The following is a 25960-nucleotide window of genomic DNA, read 5'->3' on the forward strand; positions in this document are numbered from 1 at the left end:
CTACATCTGGCGTCCAATTTCTTCATAAAGTTTTTCAAAGGTTGGTATTGGTGATGGGGGCCATGATGACTTTGGGAAGTCAAAGATTGACTTTTCCTTGTTTCTTGTCAATATGGTGGCTGATCTTGCTGCCTCCTCCTGGTCAGCATTCTTCTTAAGGCATTCGTCTTTCCCAAAGAGGCCTATGTAGGAGCCTGTGTTTTCCCATAAGCGAACCCCGCAGTCATTTTTTACAACTGTGGTCACCCTGAACATTTAAAAAAGTGACAAGGTGACATTGCCAGGAGCCCAACAGAGGAGGTTGAGCCAATGACATGCGCCACCCATGTGTAACCTCAAACGGCCCTTTGTTTGCCTGTTTTCGAAACCCAAATCTTTGAATGTCCCACTGACAAATCTTGCCAGTACTATCCCCAGTCAGTAATGTACGTTCTTTGACGTCAGTCGACATGGTGGTAATGACGGCACCTTCCTCATCTACTGCCCTGAACTTTCCAAGCAAACCTCCCTTGATGTTAACAGACCAGGCACATATGTAGCCGTAGCCGTCTGCAGAAGTCAGCAGTGTGGCTGTGTCAGCTTTGACCTCCCTTTTCTTCAGACATTTAATAAGAGGATGGGCTTTCACAGCGGTCTTGTTCGTAGTCCAAGATTTTTTGGGATCGGACAGACTCCCTGTCAGGCCTTCTTCTCTTTTGCCTGCCATGAATGTTCGAGGGCTCTGACTGCCATGAACCTCGGCAGTATCAGTATCCCAGACACAATATTTCCATAACTGGTGGCAGTAATCAGTGTGTTTTCGTGCACATTCATTAAGGAAATGCCATTTAAATAATCGTGCTCCAAATGTTGTCAAATCCCTCCATATCCAGGTCATAAATGATCTTGGAGTTCCGACCCGACACAAACACCCTATCGTTCAAGCAGACACGACCTGTCACCTCCTTTGGCAAGGTAACAGGAAGAACAGCAAGCAATGTTTCAAGTTCCAGAGTCTTAATTTCCCATCCGGAGAAACAGTGATTAGTCTGCGCTGTGGTCCATCAAATGCAATGGCAGTGTGCCCCACATGCTTATCCTTGTTACCTTGAACCGGACCGCGGCTTTTTCTGTTAAGACGTCCCACACGGTCACCACACCATCTTGGCAAACAGAGACGACCTGTTTGTAAATGCTGTGATAGAGACCACAGCACAGCCCTGACCTCGCACAGCTCAGACCTGGAAGTTTTGCAAAGGCAGCATTTCTTCCTCGGAACACACACGAACATTCTTGTCCTTAGATAAAGTGACAAAAACTTAATCTTTGGGATTTAGGATAATGTGGGTGATGGGTTTGATGTGTCCTGCAAATTTCTGTTTGCACGACATGGTATTGCGGAGATACCACTCACGCGGTAAGCCATCTGTACCACCAGTCACGAGATACCCAGTCAACGTGGAGTATTCAACACAGGTGAAAAACTCATTATCTGCAGCGCTCTCAAAGACTTTTTTAGGGAATTTATTTCTGTATGTCTTGGGTAGGGTAACAAGAAGAGGCCATTTTCCTGTATGTTGTAGGAGATCAACACATACAAAAAACCTTTTACACCCCCAAAGGACAACACTGCTTTAGTGCCATTGGCTATAGGAACAGAGGACTCCTGTGATAACTTTAGTCCGACCCAGATTGATCATCTTGTCGAAAGTGCTACAAGCTCACTGAGATTGATACTAGACTCTATTGCTCCTCTAAAACAGGTTCGCTCCATGGTATAACCCTCAAACCCGCAAATTAAAGCAAACATTGCAAAAACTTGAAAGAACATGGAGTTCCTCTAACTTGGAAGAATCTCGGTTAGTCTGGCGACACAGTCTGAAGACATATAAGAAGGCCCTCTGTAATGCCAGAGCAGCTTATTACTCATCGTTAATAGAGAAAAATAAGAACAAGCCCAGGTTTCTCTTCAGCACTGTAGCCAGGCTGACAGAGAGTACTCCTATACACCTCAGTAGTAATGACTTCATCAACTTCTTTAATGATAAGATTATAACTATTAGAGAGAACATAAATAATCTACTGCCCTCAACCAGTACCGATCTATCCTCAAATAGAGTAACCTTAGAAACAGCTGTAAAGCCTGATATATGTTTAGATGGCTTTACTCCCATCGACCTTGACAAATTGACTTCAACAATTTCTACATCTAAACCTTCTACCTGTCTCTTAGACCCTACACCGACTAGGCTGCTTAAAGAAGTGCTATCATTAATTAGCACGTCTTTACTAGATATGATCAACCTGTCTTTACTAACAGGCCATTGTGGTGGGGAAAAATATCCTGTACCTGCTTTGCATGAGTCTTTTGCTGCTGAAATAAAGAATACCAAAGACCAGAGGTTCCCTTCTGTATATTTATTTTCTGCCCAGAAAAGGTTCAATCATCACATCAGAATGCGTACAGTCTCAGTGAGGAAGAACCAAGAAAGAAGTGAACAAGCTTTCTTTATACAGAATGAGCAAAGGTGGGGGCCCATGGCCAATGTTATAGACATTTTGGTCTCAGACTTTGGGTCTCAGAGTGATAGGAACAACGAAAACAAACGGCCAGCAACCAAAACAAGCGGCCCGAAGGCTTTGGCACTGGAACATTCTGATATAACATTCTCACAACACAGTTAGTTATCTATGTGAACAGGCAAGGGAGAATCCTTCTTTTGCACAACAGAGACACAGTGGAGTTCAACAAAGTTCAGAGCAAAAGTACTTATGTATGAATACAATATACTGAGTAGAAATATATACTAAGTAAGTAGAAATATATATACTACATAAAAAAATACCATTACACCATGTACCACAGTAGCTGTAATTAAACCTCTTCTTAAGAAGCCCACTCTCGATCCAGAGGTGTTGGCTAACTATAGACCGATCTCTAACCTTCCCTTCCTCTCTAAGATCTTTGAGAAAGCAGTTGCGAATCAGTTGTGTGACTTTCTACAAAACAATAGTTTATTTGAGGATTTTCAGTCAGGATTTAGAAAGCATTATAGCACAGAGACAGCTCTGGTAAAAATAACTAATGACCTTCTAATTGCATCAGACAAAGGACTAGTCTCTGTTCTTGTCTTGTTAGACCTTAGTGCTGCGTTCGACACCATTGATCATTACATCCTGTTGCAGAGACTAGAACATTATATTGGCATCAAAGGAACCGCACTGAACTGGTTTCCTATTTATCAGATCGATCTCAGTTTGTATGTAAACGATGAAACCTCGATGAAGACCAACGTCAGTTATGGAGTTCCACAAGGCTCTGTGCTTGGACCAAATTTATTCACCTTATATATGCTTCCTTTAGGCTATATTATCAGAAAACACTCTATAAACTTTCATTGTTATGCAGATGATACTCAATTATATATATCGATCAAACCAGATGAAACCAATCAGCTTGCTAAACTGCAAGCATGTCTTAAGGACATAAAAACCTGGATGACCTGCAACTTCCTGATGTTAAACTCAGACAAAACTGAAGTTATTCTACGAGGCCCAGAACACCTCCGAAATCAGTTATCTAATGATATAGTTTCTCTAGATGGCATTGCGCTGGCATCCAGCTGCACCGTAAAGAATCTTGAAGTTACTTTTGATGAGGATTTGTCTTTTAACTCTCAGATAAAACAAACTTCTAGGACTGCCTTTTTTTTTACAAATTGTATCATAAATTGTATCTTTAAGATGAGTTCAGATGAGCAGCAGAGTTTCTTCAGGAAACACATTCTCCTGGACTGGATTTATTTTGGTGTCCCTCTAAAAAAATAACACTTTAGCTTTGGGAGCTCTTCTTTAAACACCATAAATACATGAAGTGTTTATGTCATACCTGGAGATCTGCTGTAAGTTAGCATGAACAGATATGTTTGTACTGTACACTTAAGACGGCTCGTCTTAAGTGGAATGATGAATCAGCAGGTTTTGTCAGCTGTAGTCATGTATTTGTTGAGTGAATTTTGCTGCACCAGTTAAAAAAACTGCTAAATGAATTAACATCTAAGAACAACAGTGTTGAGCGTCATCACTACATTTGCTAGATTCAGAAAAACTGCAGTGACAAAGAGGAGCAGTGGTCACAGTGATTTGATCGTGTGCATCATTTCTAAACATTGTGAGAGAATGAAAATGCAAAAAAAAAACAAGAGCATTAGTTCTCGTTTTCTTTCTCCAAAGAGTTCAGCTTTCCAGCCATCACCTTTTTTTGCAGGTCAACTTGTGTCAAGTTCAAGTGCAACGGTCTGCTGAGTTTATAACCTCAGTTAAACTTTCTCTCTGGTTCCCTCAACAGGTTAATGTGACCATGACTGCATGTGCTTATACAGATCTATCTCCTCATGGAGCAAAGTGGACATTCAGTCCAAGTCCTCCCTTGTGTTCATGACTTTCTATTTAACAATTATGCCCCTGATAAGTCTGATTTCTCTTCAACTGGTTCTTAGAAATGTCTATTCACATGATGGTGTGTGTGTGTGTGTGTGTGTGTGTGTGTGTGTGTGTGTGGGTGTGTGTGTGTGTGTGTGTGTGTGTGTCATTTGGACACAACATGCCATTTTGAGAGGAAACAACATTGTTTTGAATGCAAAGTTTAATTTAGCAGGAGATTTGTGGAGTATTGCGTTGTGCATGTGCATTTTTTGGATTGGTGTGTAGTTCTGAGATTACGGGGTCTGCTTTCATAAAATGCCTCGAAACAATTGAAGAAAGACCTGTAATGAAATGTCTATTATTAGGGAAGGTGTCATAGCAGTCATCCACCACCCGAAGGTGCAAAACGCGCCAGAACGATTTTGGTCTAAATGCTCTGCAGCTCTTTTTCAGCAGATAAGCGTTTGAACTGTTCATTGGTGGAATTAAAAGAACAACAAGCCGTGCTGTAGTGGTGCTGGCCTTTATAACACGGCAGCTAGAAACAGTAACAACCAATCCACCACAACAATCTCACTAAGATAGAGAACAACAAATGATCTCTTGCAGGAGGAGAAAGAAAAGGCCTCTGTGTCCCAGGATATCACAGGCAGCACAAGAGCTCAGAAACCCCTCCTAGATATTACTCAAGTACTGTACTTAAGTACAATTCTGAGATAATTGAGTTTTCTTTTCATGCCACTTCCTACTTCTGCCCAACTACATTTCAGAGAGAAATATTTGACGTATGAAGAGTTTGACTTTTTTGTATGTACTTCTACTTTAATTACTTTAAGAGTTTCCCGAAAACGTTCCTGATTATACTTTTTTTTACTTAAGTAACATATCCAATGCAGGACTTTTACTTGTAACAGAGTTCTTTCACAGTGTGATATTAGTGCTTTATCTTACAGGAACTGAATATGAAAAGGCGTGTTTGTTCAGGAGCAATTCATTGTTCATTAAAAGTTGTTAATAAAACCCAGAACCTGTTTATTAACTACAGTGTATTGACGATTTTGATATAGTATGAAGCGCATGCTTTGACACATGTACTTGAGGACAAATTCTGAGGCCATATAACCAGCAGTTATAATTTTTCTCTCATAAAGTTATTGCACAACTTAAGTTTGCTTTTCATGTGTGCAGTGTCTCTGCGTTACACTGAATCAATCAAATGTCATTTAACAAGGAAGCTGCAATAATAATGATTCGTACTACTTGATAATAGATGTCAAAAGAGTCTGAAACTGAGTCTTTAGATGGGAAGGAGCTGATTGGCTGGCCTGAAATCCATGTTACCATGATGCCAATGGGCAGCAGACACAGGTAGAAAACCTCTGTAACTTGTTAAAAGTTAAGCCGTTTGAAGAGTCAAATGTTTTATATGTTTTTACTATTGTTAATAAGTATTGTAATACAGACCTGTGTTGTGAGCAGAAATATGTGCACCCAGTTAGAGACTGATATATATACAGTGTATATAGAGACAAGGCAAGACAAGTTTATTTGTATAGCACATTTCAACAACAAGGTAATTCAAAGTGCTTCACATAAAACTATTAAAAGCATCAAAACATAAGGCAAAAGAAAAGGAGATTTTAAAACAACTAAAAACATTTATTGAAACATTAAAAACAGTCATTAAAACAATAAAAAGCAGTGTAATAAATAAAATACAGTAGCAAAATGCAGGACATGCAGGATATTGATTAATATCCTTGAATCTGGTTGAATTAAGGCAGCAGCAAACAGAAAGGTCTTCAGTCTTGATGTAAAGGAGCTGAGGGTCTCAGCAGACCTGCAGCTTTCTGGGACTTTGTTCAGATATGTGGAGCAGAACAACTGAACGCTGCTTCTCCATGTTTAGTTCTGACTCTGGGAACAGAAAGTAGACCGGTTCCAGACGACCTAAGGCAGGGGTGTCAAACTCAATCACAGGGAGGGCCAAAATTAAAAATTGGGACTACGTTGAGGGCCAAATAGGGTCAACATTTAATAAACAGGATAGAAGGGATATTGGACAAAGTGCAAAAAGAAATAGGCTACATTAATTTATGCATACGTACCAGAGCCAGATATTTGGCATCTTTTCTTGGCTGCCAGTTCATTAATGTCTGGGGTTAGGTTCTGTGCTGTTGAGGCATCGTTTCGGGGATGAAAGTGACCAACGTTTCCTTGCTGCATCTGAGTCTCCCACAGGCGCAGCTTGGCTTGGAAAGCTCTCACTGCATCACACATATCTGTAATCATACATGTCTGTGATCATACATATCACACGTCCCCGTCCCTGAAGCTGCAGGTTTAGCGCAGTGAGATGCTTCGTTATGTTGCACAAAAAGCCAGCTCACATCGCCACTTTTCGTCCCGGAGCTCTGTGGTGTGGCGGGCCAGTTATGATAGACATATGATATTTTCTTGCGGGCCGGATATAATTGTACCGAGGGCCGGAATATTCGAGTTTAACATGTCTGTTATATGCTGACAATTTAATGACAAGTCTCTAAATGTGTTGATCCTTACTAGGCTTTTCATCTGGGTTATTTTGTCCAGGGCCCAGTTCAGAGTCTGCATTTTCCTTTTCAAATATTTCTCCATCATCTTGTCACTGCAACCTCTCCCGCTCATCATTTAATACTGCTGAGATACTTGCACCAAACTCCTGCCATGCAAACCAGTAGCATATCTGACCTGTAACTTTGGAATCAGAATAGACTTTGACTGCTACCACTTTTCATAATTTGGCTCAGGATGTTTGGTGCCTCCATAATGATTTAAGGATTACCAAATCCCTCTTTGAATATCAAATTGTTCACATTGATTATTTACTGAGAGTAAAGTACAGTAAAACTTGGAGAGCTTTGCTTATAGGAGTGATATTTTTAAATATAGTATTTATAATCATACAGTTGTAAAATAATTAACAAACTATGTAAAATGTTGGGATTTACTCTAACGTCCTACATTAGGACAGTCTTTTTATGCTCTCATTCACTCACAAATCTCTCTGGCTCTTGCTCTCTGGCTCCTACTCTATCAGCTGACAGTGGGCGATTTCGCCACAGTCAAACTTTAAAGACCTGTTCTCTTCTCTGCAGTCAGCTGTCATTTTAGTAAGAACCGATGTGACCCTCCTCCCCATTCATCATCACATCCGGTGCTCAATGTTTCTTCCACTGAGGTCAGTCCCACTCAAACATGCCATCATCTAGATCAGCGGCGTCAAACTCATCTTCACTCTGGGCCACATCAGCATCACGGTCGCCCTCAAAGGGCCGGTTGTAAATGTAAGACTGTGTAAATGTAACTACTCCTAACATATTGGTAAATAACTGTCTCTACATTTGATTATTGTTTATTCAAGTACATTTAACCACATTTCTGATATTATAACTTAAATCCTTTTAATTTAGGGTTAAGAAACCCACATTACTCTATCAAAGATCAAACTATTAAAGAAAATAGCAAAGACAAATATCAAGCACAAGTTATTACAATAACTTTGTTGAAAGCTTAAAATCCTTTCAAGGGTGCGTTTGCACAATCCCACGTGAAGTATTTCATGTGTTTTAAAGCCAGTTTAGTCTTCAATGTACTCACAATACATTTCCATGTCAAATGTACAGTAACCAGCCAAAGAGCTGCTTCTGTGACTGTGTGTTTAAGTATCTCATAATTATGACTTTCTATCTCATAATAAACGACTATGGGGATATTTTTATTATGAAGACTAACTTTTGCTTCTTTTTTAAAACTTTTTCTTTTTTTTGCTGGCGGAATCGCGGGCCACATAAAATGATGTGACGGGCCAGATTCGGCTCGTGGGCCTTGTGTTTGAGACCCCAGACCTAAGGGGTCGGGATGGTTCATAAGGTAGCAGCAGATCAGAGATGTATTTTGGCCCTAAACCATTCAGTGCTTTATAAACCAACAGCAGGATTTTAAAGTCAATTCTTTGTTGGACAGGAAGCCAGTGCAAAGACCTCAGAACTGGAGTGATGTGATCCACCCTCCTGGTCTTAGTGAGGACTCGAGCTGCAACGTTCTGAATCAGCTGCAGCTTTCTGATTGACTTTTTACAGAGACCCGTAAACACACTGTTACAGTAGTCCAGTCTGCTGAAGATAAATGCATGGACAAGTTTTTCCAAATCCTGTTGAGACATAAGTCCTCTAATCCTTATATTCTTGTATAGATATATAGATATTCTTTCTTTATTTTTATCGTATCAACTGTCTCACTGAGCTTCTTATTGCCTTGCTTTTGCTGCTTTGTCTGTCAAAGTACTTTGTAAAGTCTGTTTTTTAAGGTGCTAGGTAAATAAAATTATTATTCATATGATTTTTGAATATAGAGCGCTCTCTTTCTCCCCCGCCCACAGTAGTGGGAAGAAGGGCTGACTCTTCTGGTCCATATGCGATTGTCCGACCAAAGTCTTACTGGTCGGTATATTTCAACTTAGATAAATATTTCCACACCTTATGAACATCAACTAAAGCGAAATATATCAATTATATAACCTGTGGATCTTGTCCTGCCTGTTTGATGACGTCACCATCATCGAGCATGTCGGTGAGATCACTAAATATGAGCTGATCTTCCATCACAACTGTTCTGTTCCATTCATTCAGTGATGCATGCCTCGACACTCATGTTCTCTGTGTGGAGCTGAACAGAAACCCCAGGCTGCAGACTTTACTGTGAGTCAGAGATGAGAACGATGGATCTCAGTGACTGGATGCTGACTCCTTATGAAACGCCTCCACCTACTGACAGAAATCAAGAATGGCTGCAGAGGAGCATCACTCGTCTCAAGCTGATTGTTGTGCTGTGTTTGCTAATATACTGGCTGAAGACTGTCTTTTTTGTTAAAACATCATGATCTGGCTCAGTGTTTGTGGTTTACCTCAGACACTGACTGATCCCATCATTTTGACTGTGAGCTCATTAACTATACTCGCTGTCTAAGGGAAGATCGTTAGTGTTTGACTGCAAAGACACATTTCGAGTCTGCCATTCAAGACTTGTGTCTGATATATAAAGAAGAAACCCTTTAACGTCTAATACATGTATGTCTCTGACTTCATGCACACATTCAATGGGCAACATGTTTACTGTATAAGAATATAATCATTTAATAAATGCTTTGTAACATGTGCTGATGTACGTATGTATTAGTGTATTTGTCAACAACTAAAACACCTGTTGGCACATTAGTGAAGGATGCTGTTGGTGAGATTATAATTGTTTTGGATTTTGCAACAGTATAAATGTTTGGTCTGGTCCTTGTGTGAAGTCGGCAAGCAGCCTGTTTCCAGCCTGATAAAGCCAAATAAACAGCATGACGGGTCTTAGTGCGGTCAGAGTACTGAGATATTAGCAGTCCTATCGCCATGAATTCAATAATAACAGAAAAACAACACCGTAAAAACTCAATTTAAGAGCAACAAAATACAAGAATACTGTATGTTAATGATGACGTTAATTTAAAGTAGAGAAACATAAAAAGTGAAATGAAGGGAAAACACAATCTAATTAAAGCTGCGAGCAGCGATGAACGGGCCCTCGCAATCTGCAGCGTGTCGGGGGTGCCAGCGGGGACTCTGGCCTGCGCGTCCGAGAACGTCCGCGACTGTCGGACGGCGCGTCCGCGAGGACCGCCTGATGCCGGAAATGATGCTTTGCAAATAGTCCGATGCTTCCTGTATCCGCTGCCTGGCGCTACAGAACACGTGCAAACATGCATCATGTAGCTCTGTGTCAAATGTAAACCACATTGTGTAAAAGTCATGTAAATCGGAGGTGTTTATCATAAAATCCAGATTTCCTTTGGCCAGCAGCTGGCGCTGTGAGTATTAGTGAAAATTAGCTTGTAGACATCCTCAGGCCATGAGTGTTATCAAGCATGAGAAGTTTGGGACCATTTGGAACAAGTCCAGCTGAGTTACATCAGACATTTCCTTTAGCCAGTAGGCTTTGCGGGTTTACTGTAGCGCCCCCTAGTGGTCGAATGCAAAACAATTCTCAGGGTATGTTACTGGATGCGATGTGCACATATGCTGAATATTTTGGGAATTTAGAACAAATGGTTGAGAAGTTATGTGTATTGATATTTTGCCACGCACCTAAGAAGTGTATTGGTCCATATCTTGTAAACACAAAGAGATATCAAAAAGATTTTGATAACTTTTGATGATCTACATCCACTTATGATCCACAGCAAATTTTGTAGAAATCGGAGCCAGCGTGTAGGAGTTCGCAAAAATGTGTTTTTTTTCACTAAATTAAAAATGGCTGACTTCCGGTTGGGTTTAGAGCTTAGAGCTCCAGGGGCTTTTTTGTCAGTCTACATGTGATACATCTGTTTACCAAATGTTATACATCTAAATTGTATATATAGATAGTGAAACGTACTGCGAGGGCTGCATCGTCTAAATATTGTATAAATTCATACAAAATTGAAAATGGCAGACTTTCGGTAGGGTTTAGAGCATGGTCCCAAGAGACTTATTTTTAAGTCTCCATAGGATACATGTGCCTACCAAGTTTCATACATGTAGCCAAAACGTAGCGCTGGGGCTGCTCTTTTGAAATATTGTAGGGGGCGCTATAGAGGCAATTTAAAACGGCCAATAAAGAAAATCATATAAACTATTTCTTCCAATGACCTGTGACACATGTACAAAGTTCCATGAGTTTTTGAGCATCCCAACCCACTAAACCATCAGCTTCCTTTTTCATGGCAAACTATGCTTCGCCACAGCAACAGCGTGGAACGAAAACTCACAATATTCATGGCGATTTATCATCAATGTCTTAAGGCTATCCTTACCAAATTTGAGACTCATCAGGTCACCTGGCTAGGAGGAATAAATAAAAGTATAAAATATGACATTTCCTTTAGCCAGTAGGCGGCGCTATGAGTTATTGAAATATTTTCAATTGAAGTATGTTTAGGCTTGAAGTAGCATCATGCATAAGAAGTTTTGTGCGAATTGGATAATGTACCTTGGAGTTATAACAACTTATTTTTTCATAAACAATGAGGCAAAATGGCCGCCACGCCACGTCAAGGTTCTTTGATGAAAACTCTCGATTTTGATAACTTTTAATCACAAAGGTCTTAAGAGCATCCTGACCAAAGTAGAAGTTGATCGCTTAAAATCTCTAGGAGGAGTTCGTTAAAGTGCGAAGGCTGAAATCTGCAAAAAGTGACAAAAAGCACAACTTCGAGGGTTTACTGTAGCGCCCCCTAGTTGTTGAACGCAAAATAAATCTTAGGGTATGTTAGAGGATGCAATGTGCACATATGCTGAAAATCTGGTAATTTTAGGACAAACGGTTGAGAAATTATATGTATTGATATTAAGCCACGCCCCTAAGAAGTTTATTGGTACATATCTTGTAAACGAAAAGAGATATCAAAAAGCTTTTGATAACTTTTGATGACGTAGATCCAGTAATGATTCACAGCAAATTTGGTAGTAATGGGACTAAGCATGTAGGAGGAGTTCGCAGAAATGTGTTTTACACTAAATTCAATATGGCGGAAAATCTAAGCAGGCGGAGCTTAGGGGTCTGATTGGCTTTTTTGTAGCTCTAGCTCAAGTGGACATGTGTGTCAAATTTCAAGTCAATCGGACATACTGGCCGAGGGGCGTCGCCGGTCCGACTTGTAGGGGGCGCTAGAGAGCCATTTCTTAACACAGAAAGATGCATTCTTTTTCAGATGGCTATATTCACCAGGCCTGACAAGTCCCCAAAATGTGGTGAGTTTTCATGCATGGCAAGTGCTCCAACCGTTTGTACGTTTACCCAAACGGGTACAATATCAATAGGGCCTTCGCGGCCCGACGTCGGTAGCTCGGGCCCTAATTAGGGTATTTGTCTACATGTGTCCGTGTAGTGAGATGATCTTACATCAGACTTAGGCTTAAAGAGCAGATTGCAAATGTTGCAAGGTGGCATATCCTCACCAGAAATGACCACAAGAAATAAAAATCTGTTGACTACAAAACAAGAAACATACGTCTGCAATGTCTGTTCAAGTGAACTTAGCTGTCATTTACTGTTATCTTCTGTTCATTTATTTCCGTAGTATGAGTTTTCATTTTGTGTAACCGTATGAACCATGTCAGACATCACAAACATCAATAGAGAGGGTTAGGGATAAGCCCACAGATTAAGTGCAAGCATTATATTCAAACAAGAACCATAATGACAACCCAATGAATCAATTCAACAAAAACATATCTCGCATTTGTTCAGGCCACTCAGCTTTACATCATATCCAACATAAAGTATCGGGCTGAAACATGTAGATGAAATTGATTAGACAGAAGATTATTCAACAACAATCGATTTTCCGTTCATTTATCAAGTAAATGTTTCATCCATTCTCTGGTTCAGGCTTGTCAAATGTCAGGATTTTTGCTTTTCTCCGTTTTATATTAATACATATTATATTTATTTTTCATTTATATTATATATTACATATAAATTATGTACCTTTAGCTTTGGGACTTTTGGTAGGAAAAAGCAAATACATTCCTGATATTATACAGAATACTACAGGATTAGTCAAAAATAGAATCAATTGACAACTAACAATAATTAAAATAACTGTAGGTTGCTATCCTAAACTTGGCCTATTCCTGTATTAACTTAGTGTGTTTTAATGTCAAATATTACAAATGAATACAAGTTTAAGTAAAAGTTCAAAAATCCAAGTGAAACTTTCAACTACAATGCTTTTATATTGATTAGATAAATAGGTCAAACCACAAGGCGCACGGCGTACAGTTCACGTCCACAGGTCATCGTCGTCATGACGTCACCTGCATGACGCCCTCTAGTCCCGGAGACGATCCGGGATTGACTGTGCACACTGAGCTCTTTTACCTGTCCGTGTGGCGTCCTGCGCGGCCGCCTCAGCCTGTTGACCTGCTGTGTGTTTGGACTCCACCCTGGAGGAACAGAGGACAAGTGACGGGAGGAAGCACGCGGATCTACCGTACAGACTGTCCGCTCCTGTAACGGTACTGGAACTGAGCAGACATGGGAGCCGTTCTGGGAACCTTTTCCCTCGCGAGCTGGGTGAGTTCTGACAGTGCCGACATTATTCACAACCACTGTTTATCATTGACGGGACAGGTAAGATACGGTGACGTCATGAAGAGTGACCCGCAACAGGTAATATCGCTCCACCACCCACTACACACGCCAGACTCATTTCAAATGTCTGCTGTTCTAAGCCCCAGTCCTCCGCTCATAAGATACACAGCACGTCATTAAGTACTTGAGCTCGCGACTGTGGTTTATTGGTAACTTCTTCTCAATGCAGGACTTTTGTAATTATTCAGGTATTTAATCGTCTCATTCTGTCCCCGACAGCTAGCGGGGAGACGGAAAGACAAACTCCATTCAATTATCTCGCGCTTTTTTCTTTTCCTCACGTTGATTTAATATAGATTAAATTTAACTTGAACTAGTATATGAAATATTTCCGTTTAGTGGTTATTTCTGCACTTGATTCGCTTTGCAATGCATCATTACGTCTCGTTTCTATTTCCACAAAGCGAAACTTATTCTTGGTGACTCGGTAACACGTTAGATTCTAACTTCTTCTCAATGCAGGACTTTTACGAACATAGGACTTTCTACGAATATAGCGGTTATTCTAACGGTTAGAATAACCGCTATATTCGTTAAAGGCGTCTGTTATAAAGTGTTCTCACGTGAGGGACGGTAGACACAACAGGAAGCCCACGACAAAGCAAGGGGGTAATCATAACACGTGATTAATTGGATCATCGTGCGTTGATGTAAGGCAGGAGCAGAGCAGACGATCCATATCACACACATGATCAGGACAACAACGTCCACAGCGGGACATTCAGGATCACAGCAGCAGAGTGGATAGTGCAAACGAACAACAGACATAAGTAAAGAAACAAGATCAAAACAAGTTTAATAAATAGGTAATCACACAGTAAAAGTCGTGCACTGAAAAGTACAATAAGTAATAACAAAGAAAGGTACTAAAAGGCACAAATATATAAGAAAACTGAAGGGAAAGCTCAACGGTGAGCAGGAGCTGCTGTAACAAGCTGCCACTCCTCAGGATTCATGCAGAAATATATAAATAAATAAACAAAACAATGGAAACATCACAAGTTGTCCAATAATCAGACAATCCTGGTATTAGGTGAATAGTGATTCAAAAGCAGAAAGAAGAAACATATTCTCACAGGAGGATTTTATTTGATGAATAAATAAATAAATCCTGTCCGTGCTTCAGTAGAGGACTGTCAAGTCTGCGAAGCTCAAGCAAAAGTAAACACCACGTCTCAGTGGATTGTACTGTAATAAACCAATTTCTGTGTTGGTCATGTGCTGCCTGCATGTTATCTGGCACACCCCGGCCTAGTCTGTGGTTGTACTAAGCTGACCTTGTCTGGCTGGCAGGGGTATTAAGTTGTTGACAATCTTTCCGGGCCTCCTTTGTCTCTGGACTCCGCTCAGTTGTTGGTGTGGCAGAGAGACACTGAACACACAGGCTGTTTGAGCACTGTGCCATTTTTTTTCATTGAAGTGATTGTGACCTTTACAGGATCACAATCAGTATTTGTTGCAATATAAGGGTTCTCTACAATATTCAGAGCATTATGATGGTATGATCACAATGGTAGATTAGTTCAAGAGTTGAAAGGCAGCGAGACTAAATAGCAGATTGATGCAATCTTTTAGTTCAGACACAGACCCAAAGTCATCAGATGGTACCGCCTCGGCAGATGACTCTCAGATGATGGTCTTCTCCCTCATGTTGAATCTGATTCACCATACCGAGCAGAGAGAAGCCATTAGCCTCAGCCTCCTGACAATCAACAGAACGATATGGGAAGTTTGTTATGCTCTGATATCGCTCCCTGCTCCTCACATGCTTTCACAGGGCGATGACATTGGCTCACTGTAAAATACTGAACATTACCCACACAGGAGATCACCAAAACTGAGTTTGCAACTAAAAGGGGCTGCTTTATCTGAAGAATGAATTCACATGCTCGCTGTTGAAACATTTGTTTAATACAAAAATAAGTTGAATTAGAAATTCAATTATGCGGCTCTGCTCCTGGCCCGGGGGAGGAGCCGGATTTGGGGTGTGTCTGTGGTGCGCTGGTCGCTGCTGGAGTCCAAGCTGAAGAGTGTCCGATTTGACAGAGAATCAGACACGATAACTCTAATCTCCTCGCTGACGCCCTGGTTTGCTTATGAAGGTCATACAGGGGCATCAGTATTAAACTGAGACTGTTTCATAACCAGTTAAAAAGATCCTCGTACTTTAATTATATCATTCAGTAAACCTGTATGGCATCTGCATTTGATGTTTCTGCATATTTGTATTTTTGTCTTTCACAGGGAGATACTGAAATGTATGCTTTTGTCTGTCCCCAGGTGCCGTGCCTGTGCAGCAGTGCAACCTGTCTGATGTGCAGCTGCTGCCCGAGCACCAGGAACTCCACGGTGACCAGGATCATCTACGCCTCCATCTTGCTGCTGGGGACCATTGTTGCCTGCATCATGCTGTCGCCGGGTGTGGATGAGCAGCTGAAAAGGGTACGAGTGGACTATGGAGATAAAGAATACATAGAGCGGACCTTTCTATTCACAGTAGTGCTCTATTTCTGTGTCAAACTGAATGGGAAGTAATCATATAAGTGATAAAGTTTACTCATATTACACAGTTGTTAATATGCACAGGTTTAATATTGTTGCTTATTGTTCTCACTGAACAGCCAATGCAAATACCTCGTTGTAGCTCTGAATGATATCCACCACACCAGGACTTTTAAGGCTGATACAGATTTTCAAAATTAGAGCATGATATACTGTATAGACCAATGTTGTTGTTTTTACATAAACATATACATTCATACAAATGTGAATGTATACATGAATAAACATTTTTACGCCTCAGTGACACCTGTGGCACTTGAGGCATTATGTCTGTCTGTCTGTCCATCCGTCCACTTGAGCAAATTTCTTTGACGTTGACACAAACATCCTCCGGGATTCAAGGATTGGCTGATTAGAATGTGGTGGTCAAAGGTCACTGTGACTTCACCAAACACATTTTTCTACCATAACACAAGATTGATAAATAGGACAATTTGTCTAGTAAGATGACATTTTGAACGGACATCGATGTAAACTGCAGCTTGTTGAGGGAGGCATTGATCGTTGATTGATTGATGGTAATTCAAGCTATGTAACAGTGACACTGGCTGCTTTTACATGATCTCAGACAAACTGGCATTTCTGCACAGCGATTTCTAGTCACTTATCGATCATCACATGTGTCCTGATTCTTAGCCTGAGTGAGATCTGGAACACTTAGGTCCTGGTTACACTTGTTTTTTTTTCAAATGGAAGTTTGTCATCTGAACGCATTAACTGTCGAATCTGTACGCTCCAGGATTGGATCTAGGAAAATGTGTTTATCACCAAAGTAGCCGAGCTTTGTTAGTGGCTATTCTTCAATAAAACCTACTAATACTGAAGGGAGGAAGGGTTACAATGAAGAATAACAGAGGCTTTTATTGTGAAATGAAATGTGTATATCCTTCATTTGTGGACACACATATGGACACAGCGTTCCGATCTGACGCATCTGATCACAAGAGTGTACATCCCAAGTCTCTTAATTGCATCCCTGTTTCCCTCACTGGAGAGACGCAAGGAAACCATGCGAGGAGAGAGGAAACAGGGAAATATGTTTTAAGCTAGATGAGACGTCCTTTCCTTTGTATTGTCACGTGAAGCGACGTCTGTTTCTGATGACGGCGGCTCTGATCACAGCTGGATCAGCTGTCAGTCGGCTTTAACAGCTGGAAAGACTTTTAAGAAGATTGTGTCTGTTCACATGATCATTGTACTTAATAATAGTAACTAATAATACTAATAACTAATAAAGACACACAGTAATCACCACTGTACTTAATAATAGTAACTAATAATACGAATAACTAATAAAGACACACAGTAATCACCACTGTACTTAATAATAGTAACTAATAATACTAATAACTAAAAGACACAGTAATCATCACTGTACTTAATAATAGTAACTAATAATACTAATAACTAATAAAGACACACAGTAATCACCACTGTACTTAATAATAGTAACTAATAATACTAATAACTAATAAAGACACACAGTAATCACCACTGTACTTAATAATAGTAACTAATAATACTAATAACTAATAAAGACACACAGTAATCACCACTGTACTTAATAATAGTAACTAATAATACTAATAACTAAAAGACACAGTAATCATCACTGTACTTAATAATAGTAACTAATAATACTAATAACTAATAAAGACACACAGTAATCACCACTGTACTTAATAATAGTAACTAATAATACTAATAACTAATAAAGACACACAGTAATCACCACTGTACTTAATAATAGTAACTAATAATACTAATAACTAATAAAGACACACAGTAATCACCACTGTACTTAATAATAGTAACTAATAATACTAATAACTAATAAAGACACAGTAATCACCACTGTACTTAATAATAGTAACTAATAATACTAATAACTAATAAAGACACAGTAATCACCACTGTACTTAATAATAGTAACTAATAATACTAATAACTAATAAAGACACACAGTAATCACCACTGTACTTAATAATAGTAACTAATAATACTAATAACTAATAAAGACACAGTAATCACCACTGTACTTAATAATAGTAACTAATAATACTAATAACTAATAAAGACACACAGTAATCACCACTGTACTTAATAATAGTAACTAATAATACTAATAACTAATAAAGACACAGTAATCACCACTGTACTTAATAATAGTAACTAATAATACTAATAACTAATAAAGACACAGTAATCACCACTGTACTTAATAATAGTAACTAATAATACTAATAACTAATAAAGACACACAGTAATCACCACTGTACTTAATAATAGTAACTAATAATACTAATAACTAATAAAGACACACAGTAATCATCACTGTACTTAATAATAGTAACTAATAATACTAATAACTAATAAAGACACACAGTAACCACCACTGTACTTAATAATAGTAACTAATAATACTAATAAAGACACACAGTTATCATCACTGCCAGAGTAGAAGTGTTTTCTCTCTGTAGCCTGTTACCGCTTTAACAAACTGCATTGAGTATTTATACACAGTCTGTGGTATTTATACTGTGTTCTATTTATAAGTGCAGGACCGATTTCTACCAGTGGAATGCGTTTATATATTTATGAATTATTTGCGTCTGTACGTTTTGAAATTGTGATTGAGACGTCATTATTAAATAACCCAGAATATGATTATGGTTTCTCTTGAACTCTGTAATTCATGTATTAGGCGCCATGTTTCAGGTTAAACTTAAATGATAAAACTCATCAAACCCGACACTCAGGAATGATCAGCCTCACGTGACTGAACGAAATGATGACAAATGATGTAAAAAGTGTTTCGTCTCTCCTGCTCTCTCTCACTTTAATTGTATTCATAATAAAAGTTATTGAGGGAAATATCAGATCATGAAAAGACAAATCTTTCTAATAAATGAAGAGAGTTGTTTGTGGTCCTATTTAAACCAGATGGTGAATCAGAAAACTAATCAAATATAAAGCTTGAGTTTAATCTCTGATCTGTCTTCACTCTGGTATGAAACTCCAGTGATATTTAGAAGAAGAATCAGTCCGATCAGCTGCAGCGTCCAATCACATAACTGATGAACGATGAGGGGGTGTCAGCCGTTAAGACACTTGCTGGAAGGCTGCTCTCGTGCGTCCTCGCTCATGGCTCCTCAGAGATCCCTCCTCCCTCCTCGATCCTCAGAGCAGAAATAAGAGCTTTGGGACGGCCGTCAATATGGCGCGCAGAACAACTTCCGTTATGGAAATGACAAATAAGAGACTTGGGATGTACCCAGAGTGTGTGTCAGAGTAAAGCACAAAGACAGAGAGAGAGGAGGACATCTCACTCCAGAACTTCTAAAGTACCAATAGCAGAACCGCTAACTCTGGACCTTATCGATACTCTGGGTATTTACTACTGTCTTATCGGTTCCCGTTTAGAACCGGGAGCATCCCTACTTGTAACCTAAGTTAATGCTATCGTTAGGTGAAATGCTGATTGTACTAATAACCCTTTTCTGGATGAATTCACACAGAGCCACACACTGACTAACGGGGCTTTCTTGGTTAGATGTAAATTCAGGTTCATTACAGACTTGTCTTAAATCAGTTAGAGGTTCACAATGTTGTTTTTTAAATATTCGTTTAATTGCCCGGCACTATTCAGCATCCTTTGGAGTTCAGCTCCTGCTCATTTGAGCCCATCGTTTATAAATGTTCAAATGTGACCTCCTGTTATGTGCTGTAGATCCCAGGCTTCTGTGAAGACGGGGCTGGCTCTTCTATCCCCGGCCTGCAGGCTGACGTCAACTGTCAAATGTTCGTGGGCTACAAGGCAGTGTACCGCATCTGCTTTGGCATGAGTATGTGGTTCTTGGGGTTCGCCGTTCTTATGATTAACATCAAGAACAGCAGAGACCCTCGAGCAGCCATCCACAATGGGTAAGCACTGCAGTAACACACGATGCACTTCATTACCCACACGTTGCAGTGGTGTGTCTCCTTTCCTGCTTCTGTTTTTGAAGGCTTTCAACCTCAACATTTACACTGCAGGTGTTTCATGCGTGGAGACAGAGACAGAGTAGGCCTACATCAAACACATTAACAAAAAGGGAAAAAAAGACCTCTGTCCTCTGAGCATTTGTGCACTGTAACACTAGGTCAGAGGTGTTATAGGTTATACAACATCTCGTTCAGCAGATGGCCTTTGTCCTGCACACACTGTTGAAGTCCTTAGATTCGTCTACTCCCTTTACTTTCGTTTTTCAGATCTACAGCATGTTACTCATTTACCGATCTGGCCTCCATATCCATTTATCCACTTATCTCAAGCAATTTGTATCCGCCTAGTTGTGGTCTATCATGTAGCAACGTGTGCTCCTTGCGTGGGCCTAGGCTGTATGGGACGTGTAGTGTTACGGTTAGACTGGTTGCTTGGGGGCTGTTAGGGGCCTTGCAATGTTTTCTTCAGGTTTGTGAGTCAATATTTTTAAGTCAACCGCCACAACAGATATCTCTCAATGCAAATGTATAGTAACTCACGTGCAGGCAAAAACAACCCAGTCCGTATTGTCCACTTAATCAGGAAAACTAAATAATATTCTTTCCAGTTCAGTTCAACAAAAATAAGGAAAAAATATCAAAACAAAAAATATTTTCTCATGGCTTTTATTGGAGTGGCTGAGAGTCTCGTGAGTCCAGTCCAGTTTAGTCCATGCCTTACGTCAGGAAGACGCTATTTCCAGCGTCCGTAGCAGGTAACTCCAAGGCCCGAATAACTCCCAGGATTCACTTGACTGGAGGATTCAGTACGAGCACCACACAGATATATCTGTAATGCGGACTTTAAAGAAGAAAAACAAAGAAAACAGATGCCAGCCTTCTGCTCCGACAGGACGATCTAATCACTTCCTCGTACCACTTTGCCAACCCGGATTTCCGCATCGTCACCATTTTAAAAGAAGGGGATTTGTTTACGAGCGAGGTAGCCTATGTCTGTGACAGGGCTGGGGATGTATGATGAATTAACATATGATAACCTCCCGTGGTAGTGATAGCTACAGTAGACTACATGATAAACAATCTTTTACTTCTATGTTTTTAGTCAGTGTCCCACACAACCATTGAGTGGTCATATTCAGGCCTGTGAAACAGGTTGCTGTGAGTTGTCCGTGTGGGAGCCTACTTGTAAAAATGCTGTTATTATTTTGCTTGACTGAATGCTAAGCAACTTTTGTGTTGCCTTTACAATGTTTTTATGTTGACTGAATAAGTGAAAAGGCAACAATTAAACAGATTCTGGATTTTTACGTAGGCAACGGGACAAGATTTGGCCATCGGCAGTGTTCTGGTTTGGGTTTTTTTGGTCCAAATAGTACGGAATAGTCACGTCCAAGTGGACTTTGGTTGAATGTAGGTCAACAGTCCGTCTGGAGAGCAGAGGAGGTGGATCGCATTGGCTGAAATGTAATTTAAGAACCCACCGGCTATCGTCTGACCATGATTTCGCTTTTTATTGGATTCAAATGAGCTTGTCAAATGGCTAATTGTGAAAGAACCCAGTCGTACACCTCCAACTCCAGTCTCACATCTTACGTTTTTTATCGGACTGTAAACAATGAGCAGCGCACGGAAAAGGAATTCTTGGCCCAGATATCTGCTGGCTATACCAGAACCCCATATACAGCCCATTGATCCCAGAGGCTTATGGGACATCAGACCGATAGCTGATGGGTTCTGAGATTATGCAACAATATAATCAAAGACTTTTCTATTTTTCAAATGAAATAAAAGCAAAGTAAACTATATGTCTGGCCCTCATGATTCTCATTTCCCAGTGTGGTCCTTAGTGAAATTGAGTTTGGCACACCTGATTTAGTTTATACAGTTAAAGAAAAGTGAAGAACAAATGCTCATCAAACTCATTTTAGTTCATGGGCCACATACAGACAATTTGATCTCAAGTGGGCCGGACCAGTAAAACCATTGCATGAAAGCCTATGAATTACTACACCTCCAAAGGTTTCCCTTTCTTTTAGTGTAAAGAAGTACAAGTACATTCTGAAGAGTGTGTAGGTGAAGCATTAGGTCTTTTTAATTTGACTCATTTAGCGGCTGGCTAATTAGCTAGCTGACGTTATCATGCTAATTCCACATTACACTGGTTACCGAAATTGAGGGAAAACCGCTTCGGAGACGGGTTAAGGTTTGAATACAAGTAACTACTACTCGGAAGCTGGCATCCAGCTCTCCTCCTGGCGAAGTAGTCTCCCAGCGGTGAGCAGTGAGGAGCAAGAAACAGTAAATTCATCAAATTCAGTGGCCCATGCCATACAACTGTTTACCAAGGTACTGTAGCTAGCTGTCATCTGCTCATATTTGGTCATATTTGTTGACGCTGCGTCAAGGTCATATGGAAGTGGGCGTGGTTTCATCTCAGCCACATGCCCACCTTTGGGGATTGTTGAAAATGCTGAAGTGGGTGGACGGGCTCAGATCTGGGGGTGAAGTTACACTTTAACCTCTGTGAAGAAATAGGACGTGGTTGTTACCACTTTTCTCATTTTTGACCAATAGTGCACTTTATGGAAACATTTGAATTAATGACTTAAGAAAAGGCTCTGCAATTTCACACGTTGGTCATCCAGTGGGCCGGATTGGAGACTTCATCGGTCCGGCTGTATGTTTAATACCCCTCTCCTAAAGTTGCTCACTTGGTCTGTGTGGTGGAAATGATTTATTTCCTTGCAGAGAAATGAATAAATAAACAATGATACAAAGAACAGTTGTCTTTTATGTATTTAATAATTGGTAAAAAAGAATAATAGAGTAAAAGAGAGTCAATATATTTCAGCTGAAAGGACAGAGCTCAAACACGAGTGTACTTGGTGAGTTTGAACAAGGTGGCAACCTCCGGTTCTGCCGAGCAAAGCCGATGTGGAATTGTCTTAAAACTTACATTCTCTCTAGTGTCCACCAGAGGGCGACTCCTCTGGTTGTATATAAGTCTATGAGAAAATGACTCTACGTCTCTCTTGATTTATTACCTCAGTAAACATTGTAAACATGAGTTTATGGTCTCAATCTCTAGTTTCAAGTCTTCTTCAATACAGCATGATGTTCATTTAGTAAATTATGGTCCATTTAGAGTCAAACAGACCTTAAAGCAGGGGATGCTTTAGGGCGGGCTTACTGTGATTGACAGGTTGCTACCGCTACCAGAGCCATATCCGGCTAAGACACTCCTTCGCATTCCAAATATGGTAACTTCAGTTCATCGGTTGCAAAAAAGCCAAGATGGCGACGGCCGTATGTCAAGAATCTCAGCTCTCCAGTCAAAGCCAATTCATGCAATTTTAAGAATGTTGAATGAACCTAGTATGCAGAAATGTTTAAGTATACCATTTTAGAATGGGTAAAAATAACATTACATACATTTATACTGTGTGAAAAACACTGCTTGGTTGTCGCCCTTAACTGCATGAGATTATTATAAAGTGGACGGGTCTGTAAAGGGGAGACTCATGGGAACCATAGAACCCATTTTTACTAACATATCTTGAGGTGAGAGGTCAGGGGACCCCTGTGAAAATGGCCATGCTAGTTCTTCCCTCACCAAAATCTGAAGCGTTATTTAGCCTCCTTCCCGACAAGCTGACATGACATAATTGGTACCTAATGGATTCATCAGGTCGTCTAGTTTCATATGATGTCCCAAGCCAGCTACAGCCTCGTAGAGACCGTTATGTCGGCCAATAAAACAGAATAATGCTAGCTAGCTAGATGGCTTTACATCGCAGCTTTGGCTTATTCCTGGAGTATTGGATATGTAGGTTAATAAACAGTCCAGTACACAGTAACCACATGGTTCCTCTGCTGATCACTCAGCAGCTCCAATTGTTTGTCTCACATATAAACCTTGCAGCATGTTATTCTATTGTTGAAAGTGGCAAGTGATGACATGCTTCGGTTATTGTTTGACTTTGAGGATCACGAGATAGATGTGCTCTTGATAGAACTCTAAAATGTACAGTGGGTACGGAAAGTATTCAGACCCCTTTAAATTTTTCACTCTTTGTTTCATTGCAGCTAAAATCAAAAAAGTTCATTTTATTTCTCATTATTGTACACTCAGCACCCCATCTTGACAGAAAAAAACAGAAGTGTAGAAATTTTTGCAAATTTATTAAAAAAGAAAAACTGAAATATCACATGGTCATAAGTATTCAGACCCTTTGCTCAGTATTGAGTAGAAGCACCCTTTTGAGCTAGTACAGCCATGAGTCTTCTTGGGAATGATGCAACAAGTTTTTCACACCTGGATTTGGGGGATCCTCTGCCATTCTTCCTTGCAGATCCTCTCCAGTTCCGTCAGGTTGGATGGTGAACGTTGGTGGACAGCCATTTTCAGGTCTCTCCAGAGATGCTCAATTGGGTTTAGGTCAGGGCTCTGGCTGGGCCAGTCAAGAATGGTCACAGAGTTGTTCCGAAGTCACTCCTTTGTTATTTTAGCTGTGTGCTTAGGGTCATTGTCTTGTTGGAAGGTGAACCTTCGGCCCAGTCTGAGGTCCAGAGCACTCTGGAAGAGGTTTTCTTCCAGGATATCTCTGTACTTGGCCGCATTCATCTTTCCTTGAATTGCAACCAGTCGTCCTGTCCCTGCAGCTGAAAAACACCCCCATAGCATGATGCTGCCACCACCATGTTTCACTGTTGGGATTGTATTGGGCAGGTGATGAGCAGTGCCTGGTTTTCTCCACACATACCGCTTAGAATTAACGCTAAAAAGTTCAATCTTGGTCTCATCAGACCAGAGAATCTTATTTCTCATAGTCTGGGAGTCCTTCATGTGTTTTTTGGCAAACTCTATGCGGGCTTTCATATGTCTTGCACTGAGGAGAGGCTTCCGTCGGGCCACTCTGCCATAAAGCCCCGACTGGTGGAGGGCTGCAGTGTTAGTTGACTTTGTGGAACTTTCTCCCATCTCCCTACTGCATCTCTGGAGCTCAGCCACAGTGATCTTTGGGTTCTTCTTTACCTCTCTCACCAAGGCTCTTCTTCCACGATTGCTCAGTTTGGCTGGACGGCCAGGTCTAGGAAGAGTTCTGGTCGTCCCAAACTTCTTCCATTTAAGGATTATGGAGGCCACTGTGCTCTTAGGAACCTTGAGTGCTGCAGAAATTCTTTTGTAACCTTGGCCAGATCTGTGCCTTGCCACAATTCTGTCTCTGAGCTCCTTGGGCAGTTCCTTCGACCTCATGATTCTCATTTGCTCTGACATGCACTGTGAGCTGTAAGGTCTTATATAGACAGGTGTGTGCCTTTCCTAATCAAGTCCAATCAGTTTAATTAAACACAGCTGGACTCCAATGAAGGAGTAGAACCATCTCAAGGAGGATCAGAAGAAATGGACAGCATGTGAGTTAAATATGAGTGTCAAAAGGGTCTGAATACTTATGACCATGTGATATTTCAGTTTTTCTTTTTTAATAAATTTGCAAAAATTTCTACATTTCTGTTTTTTTCTGTCAAGATGGGGTGCTGAGTGTACATTAATGAGAAATAAAATGAACTTTTTTGATTTTAGCAAATGGCTGCAATGAAACAGAGTGAAACATTTAAAGGGGTCTGAATACTTTCCGTACCCACTGTATGTTTATGTACATTCGACTGTGTAATTTGTTTTCAGATTTTGGTTCTTTAAGTTTACTGCCTTGATGGCCATTACAGTCGGTGCCTTTTGCATTCCAGATGGGCCTTTTACCTACAGTAAGAACTTTATCTTTTAAGTTTTTGCCAT

General features: G+C 40.3%; 1 protein-coding gene and 1 pseudogene across 1 annotated transcript in view; one reads left to right on the forward strand and one right to left on the reverse strand.

Moving 5' to 3' along the window:
• LOC142955267 (WD repeat-containing protein on Y chromosome-like) lies at nucleotides 1-13502 on the reverse strand (annotated as a pseudogene).
• Nucleotides 13404-25960, forward strand: part of serinc3 (serine incorporator 3) — a 19436-nt gene continuing 6879 nt past the window's right edge. Inside the window, exons 1-4 of the mRNA XM_076096869.1 lie at nucleotides 13404-13539; nucleotides 15898-16059; nucleotides 19910-20103; nucleotides 25850-25929. Of these exons, the coding sequence (XP_075952984.1) occupies nucleotides 13501-13539; nucleotides 15898-16059; nucleotides 19910-20103; nucleotides 25850-25929 (475 nt within the window). The 5' untranslated portion in view covers nucleotides 13404-13500. The remainder of the gene's footprint in view (nucleotides 13540-15897; nucleotides 16060-19909; nucleotides 20104-25849; nucleotides 25930-25960) is intronic.

This window comes from Anarhichas minor, unplaced genomic scaffold, assembly GCF_050575085.1.
Source record: "Anarhichas minor isolate MPS153535 unplaced genomic scaffold, ASM5057508v1 ptg000023l, whole genome shotgun sequence".
NCBI lineage: Eukaryota > Metazoa > Chordata > Actinopteri > Perciformes > Anarhichadidae > Anarhichas > Anarhichas minor.